The 16740-nt window shown below is 40.3% G+C and overlaps 1 protein-coding gene across 1 annotated transcript; it reads right to left on the bottom strand.

Annotated features, from left to right (window-relative positions):
* Positions 1-1568: 1568 nt before the first annotated feature.
* Positions 1569-9137, bottom strand: TMEM52B (transmembrane protein 52B). Its single transcript, XM_036252869.1, has 5 exons — positions 8883-9137; positions 6332-6375; positions 4471-4509; positions 3419-3585; positions 1569-2455 (listed from the first exon to the last, which is right to left on the bottom strand). Exons 1-5 carry the CDS (start codon positions 9135-9137, stop codon positions 2211-2213), a joined length of 750 nt encoding a protein of 249 aa, XP_036108762.1. The 3' UTR covers positions 1569-2210.
* Positions 9138-16740: the final 7603 nt, after the last annotated feature.

Genomic DNA, 16740 nt, shown 5'->3' with positions numbered 1-16740 from the left:
GGAAGTTACTTGAACACTTCGATTTCCTCTCTACCCTAGGAGGACAAATCCCCTACTAGAATTAATAACTAGGTTATCGGTGTAAGGTTTGAAGAGAGACACTGAAATTTAAATAACTGCTGAAAGGAATGGGTAAATTACTAGAAGAAATGGTAAACGGTTCAGGTGTGTTGGAGACCATGACCTTGTAAATGACCTCAGTCAGTAGAGTTGAGAGATTTTCTGCAGCTCTGCTCAGCAGAGTAGGCTTTGAAGAAAAATCAGTTAGCTTCATTGAACCAATGTTTAAAATGGAAAGATAAGTGTGAGGAAAGTTTAAAGGGGTTAAAATCTTTGAGAACAGTGGTGAAAGTGATTGAATTAATTAACAGATGTCTTAGATTGAGTAGATAAAGAAGTGAAGTCAAATGGGTGTTACTAGCTTGTGACAAAATGGAATGGGAACAAGTGAACTCCCTGCGGCTGCCCTGCCGGAGGGCCAAAGGGGCAGGGAGAGGCGGGGCAGAGAGATCTCTTTAGAATAAGACAGGATGTCTTCCAAGATCCTTTTATACCTGACAACACTTCAACTTCTATAAGACTACGGTATCTTGAATGACAAATGAGGCAAGAATATTTTATGGAATGTGTGATAATAAGGTGATTCATGTGGCAGTAGTAAAACAAGGCCACCTCAGGTGCTATTAACAATTTGTGCATTTCAACAATTTCTGGAGGCAGTTTGATAAATACAGATCACCAGCAGGTTATACTCAGAATGTTTTCCCTCTGGCTGAGCTGGGTGAGCATTCCTCCAAGAATGTATTTAATGAGGCACTGCACTAACCAGCCATTCCTGAGCTCTGTAATGTCTCCCTGAGTATGGATGGAGCTTATCTCCTAATAAATGAGTTTGCTCAAATGTCCCTTACCTCTACAGAACATATTAAGAGGAATCAAATATCTTTAGTTGTTTACCTCAATTAACAAACATTATTGATGAAATAAAGTTACTTCACGTATGACTTAGCAATAACATAGCAAAAGGACAAATCAGAACATAATTTTCAGCAGAATCATAACAGATAAGTGAAAATCAGATGTGTATCAAGAATAAAAAATACACGTGCATAATACTTTACAAATCTTGTCATATATACTTTGTTTATTTGATCCTCACACAAACTTGTGAGGTGTTATCATTGCCTGCCTATATCACAGATGAGAAAACTGCTTTAATGATTTCTTGGAGTTGTCTAAGGTCACTGGTGAATAGTTTTTCACCGAATATAATTCACATCCTCATTTTTCCAATAGTAGTACATTTTGGAGGTAGTATGTTATGTGGACAGCTTAACATTACACAACTGAGTGGTGTCTTGGAAAGGATCTCACCCAGGCTTAGTTCAGTTACTGCTCCTGGAACTGGGGTGTGCAGAGAGGCTCCCATAGGAAAATGCATTTCTACCATTACTCCACTGGGTGGCAGTAAAGGCCACCACTAGCGACTAGTATTTATCACTATAGACACTTGGCTTTAAGTAGTCAAAAACGGGAAGGAGGGAAGAAGCAGAGCAATGCTATCCAAGTTAAAAAAGGGTGCATATGTGTGTTCACAAGGCAGAGGGACCAAAAAATGAATAGAACTGTTACTGCACTCTGTGCAGTGTCCAGAGTGAAAAATAGAACCAGAGCAAAAGAAAGACCTTGATATTTGGCACTTTAATATTTGGCTGTTTTCCTAGCCCCTACCTGCAATCCCACCCCTGGATTCTGGATGTCCAGTTAGGTGTTACATGATGTTCAAGATCACCCTTGTCATTCATTATAGAAGTGGGTGTTCTCTCAAGAGCAAACGTGAATTTGGTGCATTAATGCTGATGGTTGTCTTTCTCCTTAAGTGTATTCTTTCTTATCTGTGAGCTGGCAGAGAAAGCAACTTGCAGTATTATATGGGTGGAACTCAGCAGTTCAAGGAATTCAAGAAACCTCTGAAGCATTGCTAGAGGTTTGTTGCAAATCTTGGCATTGGATGAACAGTGAGAGTTCTCAGAGCATTCCATATCAGAAAATATGTGGCTGGAAACGAAGAATCGGAATCCATGTTTTCCACTGAATGATGTTTAGATGGCATCCTAAGTCTTCTGAAAGTTAGCAATAAAATGTTCCTTTTGTCTATCTTAACCAACTCTGGAGATACCCGCACCCCATTTACACAAGCCAAGTCCCCATCAATTTGAAGAGTGTTCGCCTCCAGGAGCCTCCTTCTCTGTTGTGGGCAGCTGGTTTTCCTCTGGCACTGGAGGTAGGTCAGGTGCTTTCTGCCCACACCTTGCGACAGTGAAGCGACTCATGTGAAGAGCTTCCTCATACCCTGGGAGGGTGTCCACGGAGGAGGGCAGCTGGCCCAGAGGGCTGTGGGAGTGGGCCACTGCCAGGATTCTCCGAGCCGCAGGGCCGAACACGGACTGCAGGGCTTGTGAGGGAAGAAGGTATAGAGGAAAGTAAACATGCTATCCTCGGAAATCAGACTTACAACACACTTAATTTCTCTTGACTTCTAACAAGTGTCCTAACTCATGGTCAACCGTCTGCCACAAATATTATGAAAATCCTGTGAAGCTTGTTTAGAAACCAAGTTCACTTTCTGCTGGAAGACCCTGTCTCCCCTGGTATCCTGGAATAATCTAAATTGGGTTCCCAACCACTGGCAGATTTTGAACCCTTCAGAAAACCAACCCATTGATGTTGCAAGCTCCTTAGAAATACTTATTTCTGCCTTAGTTACCTTTTCTCAAAATGATTGTAAGGACTGGGAGACAGGAAAGGTGAGCAACAACACACTGCATTGTTCTCTTTACAAAATAAAAATTACGGTGTTTTGCCACCTGTCACTCTGCCTGGTAGTCACTCTCCAATTTTAATAGTGAATATAATATACAGAAGAGAACAGAAGAAAATTAAGTGTCTTATGATCATCAAAGGGATGTTGGGGCTCATACTTACTATATCAAGACTTGGAGAATGAAGAGCTGAAAGTATACACAACAAATTTCTCTAAATCTATAAACATTACAGGTAGAAAAGGTGGGTTTATAGAAAATCCAAGACATTTTTGAAAAAGGGATATGCTTAAAGCTTAAAATAATTTTATTAAAAATAACTATTTATGAACTGGGTAATTCTTCTTACAAAACATTTCCAACATTGTCTCCAGCATTTTATTTCCTCCTTCACTCTATCATCAGTCAAGAACCATGTTTGGGAATACAGCGTTTGAGAGTTCCCAGGTCACTGCCTCATCAGGCTTCTGGTGATTAAAAGCACTCTGAGTTCTAGAATCTTTAATATCCAAGGCACTGTTTGTATCCCCTTGTACCATCCTAATCGTTTGTTTAAACCCAGGTTCACTTCCCATGTAAACAGTTATTGTACTCACAAGTGATTGTGCTCTGGAGAGTGTTGTCATGATCAAAAGCGATGACTGTCACTTCGTAGGGTGGCCGGCCCTCATCTTCCCCGTTTTGCTGGCGGCTCAGACAGCAGCGGAAACACACAGAAGTCAGGCCACACAGGAGAAGCAGCACACCAATTACCACCAGCAACCTGCAAGGAGCCCACGGGTCAGTGAGCCCTGGGACCTGCTTTGTTTCCCAGCTTTGGCATAAATCAGCTGTCCATGTCTGCAGTGTGATTCTTTTTTTTTTTTTTTTTTTTATCCTCCCCCGAGGATATTTTTCCATTTTTTGTACAGATAGAATGGGAGGGAGAGAGAGGAAGAGAGAGAGAGAGAGAGAGAGAGAGAGAGAGAGAAACATCGACGTGAAGGGACACATTGAGTGGCTTTCACCCGCACGACCAACCAGGGCCGGGGACAAACTACAACGGAAGTACGTGCCCTCAGCGGGAACCGAACCTGGGTCTCCCCGGACCACAGGCCGACGCTCTAACCGCTGGGCCAAACTGGCCAGGGCTGCAGTGTGATTCTTGTGTGAACATTTTATAGAGTAATTCTAAGATTTTGATTCCAAGGCTTTCACTTCATATATATTCTTTCTGATTTCGTCAGCAGGGCTCAGTCAATTCGTTAAAACAAACAGAAAGAGACTTAATGTGGTTTGGAAGAGCTGCTCTTTACTTTACTGAAGTAATCTCTATGGGCTATTTCCAGAGCTGATCTGAGCATGTACACAATCATCTGTTGATGTTGGCTGAGGAGATGGTATTGAAATAGGAAATCCTGGCATGTTGTCAATAGGGTAGTTCTGAGGTAAAGAAACTTGATTCCATGTGATGCTAGGCAAGTAGGCTGGCTGTGTCACACACATTTTGTTCCTGCTGCCAAATATTTTAAAATTAAAGAAACTATATATATATATATATATATATATATATACACACACACACACACACACACACACACACACACACCCCTCTGAGAAAAATAAAGCCCCCTTTAAATGTTTTGTGAGAATTATGGATGAAACTTACCATATGTACCAGAGATGTACCCAATCTGTGGTCAGGCAACTATGAAGAAAGAAAGTTTTTGCAATAAAAATATAGTCAATGCCTGTTAGGATTCCAGAATCAGAACAATGAGTTATGATGATGTGATACCTTGTTATAATAAAAACATCACAGGTTATATTAACTTCAAGGTAACCAGCTGAATCTATTATTTAAGAGATGCTTTAAATAGTTTTATATTATAGATGGCATTGTGTAAATCATTATAAGACAGACAAAAGGAGTGACCATGAAATAGTGTTAATAGACAATGTAACCATGACCATTGTAAACAGTTATGACAGTTACTAAGAAAGGACTTCCAATGCAAGTTTAAAAGAGTTTGAAAATGGATGTGAAAGTTAACATATGTGTATACTTGAGATCAATAAAATTTAAACATAAAGAAAATTTCAATTATAAGAATGAAAGCAATACAATGAAGTTTGTAGTTTATCTATTGCAAGTTGTTGCAAAAAGGGCCACCAGAAAACCATAAAAATTCCCAGCGTAAAAAGGGCCCTACATTTTCACATCCAGAATCAAAACAGATATATGTAATGGCTGAGGCCAAAAAAAACGGGGTGAAAATGTACAAACCAACTTCATCATGGTGAAAGCTAATTAAATATACTGAATTCACTAGGACAATTATAAACTTTCTCTATTGGGATAAAAATATGGATTGCATTAGAGAAGGAGTATGGAATAAGCTCAGGAGTGGGAAGGGGAGAGGAAGGAAGTGTTTTCCTTTAAAGATGAGTATATTTAAAACTTTCCGATACATTGATCTATTGAAATCAATTGACATGCATGCCATATCCTCTCTTTGGTTGTGCATTTGTGAAATATACGGTTGGCTTTTCCACCAAACAATGTCTCCTCCAGGTCCCTCCTCCCCCTTTTTCCTCTATTTTGTTCGTCAGTTTATTTTGTTCTTTAAATTCCACATATAAATGAGGCCATGTGGTATTTGTCTTTCTCTGACTGGCTTATTTCACTGAGCATGATCATCTTCATTTAAACATTCCTCATTTGCTCAAAGCCCCTTCTAGTTCTACATTACAATTCTGACTCTATTAAAAGTGACTATTCCTATGGTGATTTCTAAAACCTCAGAGAGAGTGTGAAAGTAACCAAGGCCATTACCATTTCCCTTGGGTGTAACGTACTTATTGAGAAACTCTTCCCATGGCTAAATATGTGTTGTTCTTCAGCCAGAGTAAGTCTTGTTATCCAAACTACCCTCGATTGTTTTTATGAATTTACCTCCAAGTGGAAAGAATCTTTTCCCTTTTTACCTTTGAATCTTTTGTGTTTACATAAGACCTAATTGTAACAGGTTTAGATTAAGGGGTAACTCTCTCAAAGTAATAGCTAAATAAAGTCTGCAATAAATATTAACATGCCCTAATAAATATAAAAATGCTCTCCAGATTTGAAGAGGCAATGCACCATTGGAAATCACCTACATATATCTGCCTGTAACTAAGATAATGAATCCAGTCAGTCTGTCTTAATGAATCACTGAAAACATGAGTAAGAAAGTCTACTGAAAACCTCTATGACTGCAAAATTTAGATTAAGTCTGCCGCTTTGATGGGAAGATTGGCTTTGGAAAAAATGCTGTCAGCAGTGTTACTTTGAGTCTTTAGGATGACACAGATGCATGTCCTTACTTTGGGATAACCCTGGGATAACCCGTCTGTGAGATAAGTGGATGGAAGCCCATTTAAGTAGAAATAAGGGAAATCACAGATATCTGATGACATTTTGACCCTGTTTTGATGCGTTGATGTTTTTGTCTTCCCTTTCTTCCGTATTTGGACTCTCAGATACTTACTGTTCAGGGCTGACACAGTTCTCCTCACATCTTGCCCAAGGAAGCTGTAGGAAGGGAAACAGTCTCAGACAGGGAAATCGTATGATCCTGTCTGCCCGACAGCCACCCCCCGAGACTGTACTGCGTTACATTAGTCAGTGAGAGTGGGATAAATATGAGGACAAGGTCATAGGGTCAACCATGTTTAGAACTGTCTCTTTTCGTCTCTTCTATGCCTATTCATTACTGCAGTTGAGGCGGGAGAACCTAGAAGAGCAAATATCTCATCTTTCTTTCCTTTTTTTTTTTTTTTTTTTTGGTGGTGGCTGACTATCACTGCCTTTGTGAATGAGAGGCAGCATTTATACGAATTTGTTTGTCCTAGAAATTTCCTGATCTGTCCCTCAGGATATTTTCATTGTCCTCCTAGTCCATTCCCAGTGTAAGGTGAATTCTACCCCATGCTCTTTTTCATTCCCTCAGTACATCAATAACTCACATACACGAGAGGAAGGGGAAAAGCTCATTTATTGAATAGCTACTAAATGCCAGTCAGACGGCTAAGAATTGTTAATATTTTATAACATTTCATCATGATAACTGTGTAAGTGGGTATATTTACCCTTATTTTAAATAGTTAAGGGGCTTCCCTGGCCAGTTTTGTTCAGTGGTTAGAACGTCGGCCTTCAGACCAAAGAATCGTGGGTTCAATTCCCAATCAAAGGCACATATCTCAGTTTTGGGTTCGATCCCCAACCCCAGTTGGGGTCGTGTGGGAGGCAACCAATTGATGTGTCTCTCACATTGATGTTTCTCTCTCTCTCTCTCTCCCTCCCTCCCTTCCTTCCACTCTATCTAAAAAAAAAAAATCAATGGAAATATCCTGAGGATTTAAAAAAAAAAAAAAATCAATGGAAAAAGTAGTTAAGGGACTTAGGCATAAGGGTTTAATAATGTGATCAACTGTACACACCTCTTGATTTGGCCACAATTCAAATGAATGAAACTCGCCCTGGAAGGTTTGGCTCAGCAGTTAGAGCGTCAGCCTGCGGTCCCAAGAGACCTGGGTTCAGTTCCCTTTAAGGGCATGTAACTAGGTTGCGGTTTGTCCCCGGCCCTGGTTGGGTTGTGCGGGTGGCAGCCACTCGATGTGTCCCTTTCACATCGATGTTTCTCTCTCTCTTCCTCTCTTTCCCTCCCACTCTATCTGAACAAAAAATGGAAAAATGTCCTTGGATGAGGATTTTAAAAAAATTAATCAAATGAATGAAACTCAATTATATATATTAGAACCAGGAATAATCTGCCTTGACATTGCTAGCAAGTCCCTTCAACTCTTGTAAAGAAACCTTCCACTCCTTCTACCTTATATTTCAGTTGACTTTCTCCTTCAAACGCCTAAGTATGCTTCTGTTCTGGAAACTGTTTCTCTCTTCCAATAAATGGAAAGACTTGATAATTCAGGAAATAAACTACAAAGACTACAAAGGTCCTCTAAAAAGAGACAGGGATTTATACTTACTTTATGAGACTTTATGGGTGGGTGGGGGGACACACACATATACTTGTGACATATCAGAAAAGGACTTTGTACAAGGACTAACAGCTGTCCCCTGCTGATAACATTTGAAGAACTGGTTTTGTTTTCATTTAAAATAGTTGGCCACAAAGGATAACAAAGGGTGTGTTTCTTCAACCCAGTCTTGGTACTTTGTTTCATTTTCTTGACTAAAGGCTAGAACTCAGCAGATAAAAATGCCTCTTTTCAGGCCTGTCGCAAAAAGAGAATAAAAGAGAAAAGAAGGGGAGGTAAGGCCAACGGAGAAAAGAAGCAGCAAAAGGAAAATACAAGGAAAAGAAAAAAAGAAAAGGAAATGGACTTTCAGACATTAATGTAATTGGTATATAGGAAGCGAAACAGACAGCCCACGCCTTGCTAGGAGCTGTGCGGAACATGACAGTAGCCAGTTTCTTCATCTGTTTTCCTTCGTCGATTTCAGAGCTGAGTAAACTTCCCCTTGGTAATTATCCAGAATCCCTAGTCCAGTGATCCCTTGCCCCGCCTAATGAATTACTCAGGGGCTTCTGAATTTTAGTGGGGATAAATGAAAGATCTGAAGTATTTTTAAAGATTTTCCCCTCTTTTAACTTTTTCTCATCTGGAGGCACCTTTAAAATCCAAGAATAGTATTAGGGCTGACTTGGGAAACTCTGTGTAGGAGAATTACACAGCTAGTTTTCATCACTTACTGAAGAATTTGAGGGATGGGTAATAAGATGCCAAAAGAGGGAAGTATGCATACATAAATGATACTTCTAAATTGCTATAGCTAGCATACTTGTATCCATGAGTGCCCGAATTTCTGTCCCCTTTCACTGATGTTTTCATTCCTCATACCTGCACTATGCCACCTATAATACCAAGGAACCATTCTAGTTATTCATTTCCCACAATCCCCTTGGTTCTATTATATGTATTTCCTCCTCACTCATTTTCCACCAGATTCGTCTGATGGTTGGTTTATCTGAGAAACAAAAATGAAAGCTTTATTCTTGCATTTTCACAACTTACCTGGATGAAGTACACCAGGGCAGAGGCCCACACGGTGTGGACTCGCACTCCCATTGGGCTGAGCTCCTGTGTCTCCAGGATCACGCACTGGGTGTCTGTTACCTCCTTCCCATGCTCTGCGCCTTGTCTGACTTCTTGACCTAGAGAACTTAGGAGAGAAACTTCTCTTAGCAATAAATCACTGTTTCCTTTTCTCTCGTTCTCTCTTCGTATTCCCCTGGGCCTTTTTTCTGTGGTCTTGCCCCTCCCTTTCATCCTGGCTTCTTTCTCCTTTGTATTTCGGCTTTTAGGGTCTCCACATTTGCTTTGCTTTGTTTTTTCTTTCCTTCTCCTATCAATCCTTTCTATATGTCTTAAAATTTCTCCCACGACCCCCAAAAGAAAGACGATCAAGGAGGAAACATTAGTCCTCTGAATGAGGTATTTTTCTAGGCAGCGATGAGACACGACGTTGAGGAGGACCCAAGGCAGACTGCTCCCCTTAGAAAAGAAGAGATGCTCTTGGCTTCCCACCACCGCACATCAGGCTGACTGGTGAAGGTCGAAAGTCACCCTGCCAAACTCCATTCACTCCACCTCCTCGTGATTAGCCCTCCTCTCTTGTTCTTTGAAACCCTCCCCTCACCATGTTGATAATCAACTCTCCTGGTTCTGGGTCATTTATTCCTAACTATTGGAATAAGACTGAGAGGTTGCCAACTGAACTGGAAAGCCATCCCATCTTTGGAGAAAGCCGATTTGGAGATTAGAATCTCTGGGTCCTGTCCATGAAATTCCCCTCTACTCTGACTTAAACCCCCATCGAAACAAATAGACATTTTTTAAAAAAACTGGGTTCCAAGATATCTCTGTCTCTCTCATAAAACTTAGATGAGAACAAACATAAGCACATATAGAAAAGACCTAGAATATTTGTAAAGAAGCATGTCTACAAAAACAAATGCATTTAAAAGATTTATACTTAAATTGGTAATTATTCACTTAATATAAAAGTATTTAAAACATATTTTTGATACAAAGTATTTCATAAGAAAATTAGACATTAGTTTATAGAGATATATCTATCTCATGAGAACTAAATAAAACCAATTTTCAGATCCTTTCTAACTCTGGAAGTCTAATTTCACTGAGTGATTGTCCTCTAATTTTACCGAGTGAAGGTTCCGGGGAATGGTTGAGTGGGATTAATTCTAAGAGCCCTCACACAGCATAACGATATGGTATGACAATGGAGCATATAAAATATTTTTTTTTCTCAACTAAGGAAATCAAAAGGCGAGAGAAAAACCTAGTACGACACTGAGGATTCAAAAACAGTCAGTTCCAAAGCTAAATGAGCAGAACCATTTTTTTTTTTTTTTCTTTGTAAGGAAGTTGGTGTTAGGGTAAGCAGTACTTTCCAACTTTTAGCAGAAAGCTTGGCCAGGTATTTAATAGGAAAAGGAAAGCAGAACTGTAACCCAAGCTCCACTGAGTCATCACGTTGTTTCTCAGTCCTTAATCTTCTCATTCACGTAACAGGGCTGCTCGTCCTCTTGACCTGTCCCAGATCTTGTTTCATGGAGAAAATGCAATCAGAGACAAGAAAGCATTTTGATTGTAATATTCTTGCCATGTACATGAGTAGCATCATTCACCCTTCCTTTCTCTTTCTCGTCAGAAAGATAATATTGCATTATGGCGAAGAATCCAGCTAGGTTTTCTGGAATTAAATACTTGCTTTGTCACTTACTGTGGTATATTGGGCAAATTATTACATTTCTCTGTTGGTTAAGTTTCATTCTATATAAAATGGGGCGATAATAATTATGATGATGTTTCTTCATAGATTTTTAGGGATCAAATAAGTTAATGTGTGTGAAATGCATATAATTGTTCTGCTATAGCAAGCATTTTTAAAGTGTTAACTCTGATGATACTGATTTCCACTCACTTTTACCAATGACCTTCATCTTCCTGGGAAACTGATGTCCTCCATGCTTCTCATTGTTACCATCGTCATGTTTTACCTTTTCTGACATTTCAATTCATGAATAGTTGCCCCTGCTATCCTGACCATCTCTTCTCCCAATCATGCCAGCCTTCACCTGCATGAACAGGTTTGCCAATTAACAGGATTTTTTTCCTCCCAGAGCACTTTCCTGCCCAGGTATCGCCATCAACTTTTTGCCCTACAGCTTCTTAACAGGTTTGAGCAAAACTGGATTCTGTTAATGCCCTCCTAGCTACTTTTCTTTCTTAAAATTACTATTGCCACCCCCCGAAAAAAAGAGACTTTTTCATTGGGTTATTCCCTGGAGAAATAGAGACTTTTGTTTATCCTAATGAAAGTGATTATGCCTTGTGGCCATTTTAACCCTAAGCTCACCCCCGCTCAAGAAGAACGAGGATCCAGGAAGGAAGACTGAAGATGGTACACAGTGGCATGGCAGGTAGCTGAGGTAAAGGGGTGGATCTCATTACAATCCTACACGGTCTTGTAGTTCCATGAAGCTTGTGAATCATTAGCTTATACACAGGTTGTTAAGGACTTGGAGTGGAACAAATAGAGGGCACATGTACACAAGGTTTTTAATCTATGCTTCAGGGAATTGTTATACAATAGCTGTAATAAGTGGGGCTAAAGAATTACTTATTTCTGGTTCCTTTTGACCTTGCCTAAGTCAGGTGAGCAGATTCTCTTCCTCTCTGTGCCTCGGTGAAGTAGAGGCCAGGACTATCATTATGAAGCATCAAGCATGGATTAGAAAGAACTGAGCAGCAGCCGTGGCTTCAAAAGTGAATAACACAGCAGAAGAATCCAGTTCTGTCTTGTAACCACTTCACTAGGAAGTGTCTCTATCGAATGAACCAAGATTGCAGCCTGAGTATCGAGTGGCAACCTCAGAGGCATTGGAAGTCAGTGACGAGATTAAATTTTGGGAAGTTTAACGAAATAGGAGGATGAAGTTTATCAAAAGATTATTAGTTTTATGTGCCACGTAACACATTACCACAAGTTACATGAACAGCAATGTAAAACAGCATTTATGATCTCAACCGTCTGTCAGAAGTGTGGGCACGGTTTAAGTATGTCCTCTGGTTAGGTTTCACAGGCTGTCATCAAGATGTCTGCAGGACTGTGTTCTCCTCTGAAGGCTCAGCTGGGGAGGAATACACTTCCAAGCTCCCTCTGGTAAATTTGCTTCTTTCTGGTAATGGGATTCCTGTAGGTTTTCTTTGCTAAATCCAGGCAGAGAAAGAGAAGAGGGAGAGAACCGTTAGCAAGTTTGGCACTATACCTTATGTAATCACCTCCATCATCACATACATCCCATCACCGTTCTCACACTCCAAGCCACGAAGCCCACCCACATTCAAGGTGAGGCGATTACACAAGGGCATAAACACCAGGAAGCAGGGATAACGAGAAACACATAAAGCCTGTCAAGTCTGTTCAGCTATCTGCGCCTTAAGGATTATAGAAATTATCCCTCTGGATCTTTAAAAACAGGAGAAACCCAAATGTCTACCAATGGATGAATGGATAAACAAAATGCGCTCTTTACATACAATGGAATATTACTTAACCTTAAAAAGGAAGGAAATGCTGATACATGCGACAACTTGGATGAATCTTGAAAACATTATATTAAGTGAAATAAATCAGATTCAACACAACAAGTATATATGCTTCCACTTATATGAAGTACCTAGAGGAGCGAATTCACAGAGACAGAGAATAGAATGGGAGAAGCTGGGAGAAGGAAGGAATGGGGAGTTGTATAGTCAGGGTGTTCCAGAGAAACAGAACCAATAGGATATGTACACTGAGAAAGACTGATGATAAAAAATTGGCTCATGCCAACTATAGAGGCTGGCAAACCTCATTGTGTAGTGTGGGCCAGCAGGCTTGGGACCCAGGAAAGCCAATGCTGTAATTCCAATCTATGGCTGTCTGGGGGAGAAATTTTCTTATTTGGAGAAAGGTCAGCCTTTTTGTTCTGTTTAGGCCTTCAATTGATTGTATGAGGCCCATAATGGAGGGAGATATGCTTTAGTCTAGTGATTAAACTATTAATGTCACCCCAAAACACCCTCAAAGAAACACCCCGTGGCTCAGACAAGTTGACACATGAAAATGACTATCAGAGGAATTATTGTTTAATGAGTACAGAGTTTCAGTTGGAGAAGATGAAAAAGTTCTGGAAATTAAGTGTGGTGATGGTTGTCCAACAATATGAATGTACTTATTGCCACTGAACTGTATATTTAAAAATGGTTAAAATAGTAAAAGTTTTGTTATGTAAGCTTTACCACAAAGAAACCAAGAGAGGAACTGCTTGTTTCTATCCGGCTTGGATGGGGTAAGGAAAAAAAGGCTCTGTGCTGAGGAGCCAGATCACCCAGAAGACAGCGACTGATCTATTCAAACTGTCCATGCTGTGGCTTCTCATATGAGCGTCTAGTTTGAGGGAAGTAAAGGAAAAATTTGAGGGTGACCCTAGTGTGGGTTTTCCGTACCTCACACTGTACTTTTAAAATCTTCTATGGAATGGATGGTCTCTGCCTTGGTGAAGTGAAAAGTCTCTTACTGAATTATTTCAAGAGATGTTCATAATGATTTTATAATATCTCAGCCATCACCTTTGGTTTTTATTAACGTGCACAATTGAAAGAACTGTGAACCAAGTTCTTGCCTGGCTTCTGATAGAAAAGAGATATTCAGCAAAACACTTACACTTTTTGAGTTTCAGTTCCACTTCCTCAAAATAAAAGAACTGAGACAGAGTTTTGCTAAATTAAAACCTAGCTTATGCTGTGTGTGTTTATAGTTAAGAGTCTCATGTATTAACTGTCTACTCTTTGCATAATATTACACAATCTGTATGGTGTGCCAGCATAGTAGAAAATAATGAATTTTATTAGTAAAAAGGGATCTATCCTTGTTGGTGGTGGTGAAACAGCACCAGATGGTAGACCCGTGGGGTCAGACTGGACCTGAGTTCAGCAACCTTGGTACCTGAGTTCTGGCTAGGAAAGAATTCAGAGACAAGACCCAAATTATAAGTGAAAATTGATTTGAAATATCATAGAGGTAGGAGAAGTAATTCGTAGAAGAAATGGACTTAAGAAACAAGTTGTAGAAGTAAAGAAAGGGCCCTTGGAGCTTAGAAGTGAGGAAGGTAATAGTGGTGACTGGCCTGGGGGGAGGGGGAAGAGGAAGGGAACGAGAAAGGTGCTGGTGTGCTCCTGGGAGGGACGGCACGCCCTGGGTCCTCCATCCTAAAGGTCTGATGCAGGGGTAGGGAGCCTTTTGTCTGCCAAGGGCCATTTGGATATTTATAACATCATTCAAGGGCCATACAAAATTATCAACTTAAAAATTAGCTTGCTATATTTGGTCAGGCTAATTTGGTGAGGAGTGTGATGTTAGCTGGTATTGATTTTTCGAGCCTTATATAGCCTGGCCTGTGGTCCAGACATTCCCCATCCCTGGAAGGGATAGAGATTTAGGGGAGATCCCAGGGGAAGATCTCAATATTCAATAGCTTTCCAGGTGTGTCCTTTCAGGGTTTAAGTCTCCACTGGTTGACTGGTCAGGGCCAGGGCAGGGCTCATTGTCCAATGCAGTTGGTCTTGAGGTCAGCCGTGGGGTCACTTGCCTGGTTTTGCTGCTTTTCTGGGCCTGGAGCTGAAATACAACTGAGGCCTGAATATTATCTCTCGGGAGGAAAGGTCAGAGGGTCCCAACCGCATGGCCAGTGATATGCTAGAGGAGGAAAGATCATCCTGGGCATGAGGTTGGAGCCCACAATTGTCCTTTGCTAGGCACCTGCGGCTTTCCACCCTGGTGACTTCTGTACCTGGCCCATTGTCCTTGCTCTGCTCATGTCTGTCTAACTGCCTACCTCATCCTTATCATTAAAGGTACTACCATTTAGCTGGTAAGGTGGAATAACATTAAAGGGATTTAAAATCTATACATGCACTGTGAGATATATAAAATGAGGGGAGAAAAGAAATTAATGATGGTAATTTTACCTGTAGATGTTAAGTCGAGAGGATTTTTTTAAAAGAAGGAAATAAATTGTATTTGAAGGGAGTACAGAATTTGTAAAGCTCATCATCAGGTCCTGGACTGCTTAGTGAACTTCCCATGAGTATCAACCCAAAGGAAAGTGGATGATTATGCTCTGTTGGGTCTTGTCAATGAAGTGTGGAGATGAATATCAGGTCTGAGAGATCTAGCTCAATCTTAGGCCTCCTCTCAAGAATACAGTTCTTTCTGGTGCTGTGCATATCTTTGGGTGTTTTAACTATGTAGTCATATATATCTTTGTGAGACACTTCTTCCCAGGACAACCTATAAAGAGTACTAGTGAGACAGGTTAGTAAGCCAGGACAAGTGAAATAGGGAAACGGAGACAGATAATTAAATGGCCAAGCAGTTTGCAGCCATCTAGCAAATCACAAATTCCTATCTTCCCTAACCAAGGACACTTAAGACGAAATGGTTTACATTTCTCCCCAACCAGAAGGTATAGCTTAAATCACCCTACTCAGGGAGATAGACAACCAAAATCCAATTAGTGCTATTTGTGTCAACCACTCCAAAATATGTTAGAAGTCAAGGGAATAAATTTCTTTTTGGTGCCTCAGAATAAGGGTGATGAATATTCTATTGAGATTCTCCCCTGAGACCTTCCCTAACATTCCCGCCTTTGGAAAACAGATAAAAACATTAAGACAAAAAACCTAGCACATGCTCTTTCTCTCTGGAACATGGCCACACCCACCCACACCCACCCACCCCCTGCAAGTTATCTTACTTTTCTCCCTTCCAAGCTCCAAGGGCCTTTCTTTTGCCTCTGTAACTCACTTTCTGAGCCCATGCAGCCAAGCTGGCTCACTTCTACTACCTCTATAACTTTCTAAGTAAACCTTCCCTTACAATGTGAGTTCCCTGGCTCTGAGCTCTTTCTTTGCCAAACTCAAGAACTGAGGTCTCATGGCCTGTAACATCTAGTACTGTTTCACTGATAACACTAGGATGTGATGTGCTCACAAGAAATATGTGTTGTCCATTTCACCAACAAGTATACTTTTGTGTCTCACTTTAATCCACTAGACTATTGATGGTTTACAAAATAATTGAGTCATTGTAGGGGAATGATAAGGTGTCCTCTTCATTGTGATATCATTTCAGTGTCTATTAATTCATTATTAAAAACAATTTCCCGAGATTCTATTCATGTGAAACTCACCATGGTGAATGGAAAAATGGATCTAATCTTGCTTCCTGGCACCCCCAGTCAAAGTGGGATGAGGCTTGGATGATAAAGTCAAGCTAATTTCACTGGAATATATTTGCTGTGTGCTGAGCTTTTGTGTGTGTGAGTGTAAACTGTGTTTAGAATAAAACTTTAAATGGCAGATAAACTGTCTTCAATTTGGTCTCAAATATTCTGCAGAAAAAAGGGAATCAAAAAGCCTAGGGAATGGGGGGGGGGATTGAATCCTAATTAGACTGTTGATATTGGTGATTTTTCTTTTTCTTTTTATCTTTATTTTTGAAAGTATTACAGATGTTCTTCCTTTTCCCCCCACTGACGCCCTGTTCCCCGCTCCCTCCACCTGTCTTCACTGCACTGTTGTCTGTGTCCATTGGTTCTGCATATATGCATATAAGTTCTTTGGTTTATCTAATCTGGCTCCCCACCCACCCTTCCCTCTGAAGTTTGTCAGTCTGTTTCCTTTTTCCATGTCTTGGACCTATATTGTTTGTCAGCTTATTATGTTCACTATATTCCATAATTAAGTAAGATCATGTGGTACTTGTCTTTCTCTGACTGGCTTATTTCACTTAGTATAATGC

This window comes from Molossus molossus, unplaced genomic scaffold (genome assembly GCF_014108415.1).
Source record: "Molossus molossus isolate mMolMol1 unplaced genomic scaffold, mMolMol1.p scaffold_m16_p_10, whole genome shotgun sequence".
Lineage (NCBI taxonomy): Eukaryota > Metazoa > Chordata > Mammalia > Chiroptera > Molossidae > Molossus > Molossus molossus.
The sequence above is the reverse complement of the archived record's forward strand: the minus strand, read 5'-3'. Positions and strand labels throughout refer to the sequence as shown.

Bases quoted from the DNA above. Each gene is read 5' to 3' on its own strand.
- TMEM52B (XM_036252869.1), bottom strand. From the start codon at position 9,137: ATGAAAGGGAGGGGCAAGACCACAGAAAAAAGGCCCAGGGGAATACGA. The intron at 4,510-6,331 runs GTAAGTATCTGA...CTTTCTTCATAG, and splicing joins AACTGTGTCAGCCCTGAACA to TTGCCTGACCACAGATTGGG. The intron at 3,586-4,470 runs GTAAGTTTCATC...GGCTCCTTGCAG, and splicing joins GTACATCTCTGGTACATATG to GTTGCTGGTGGTAATTGGTG.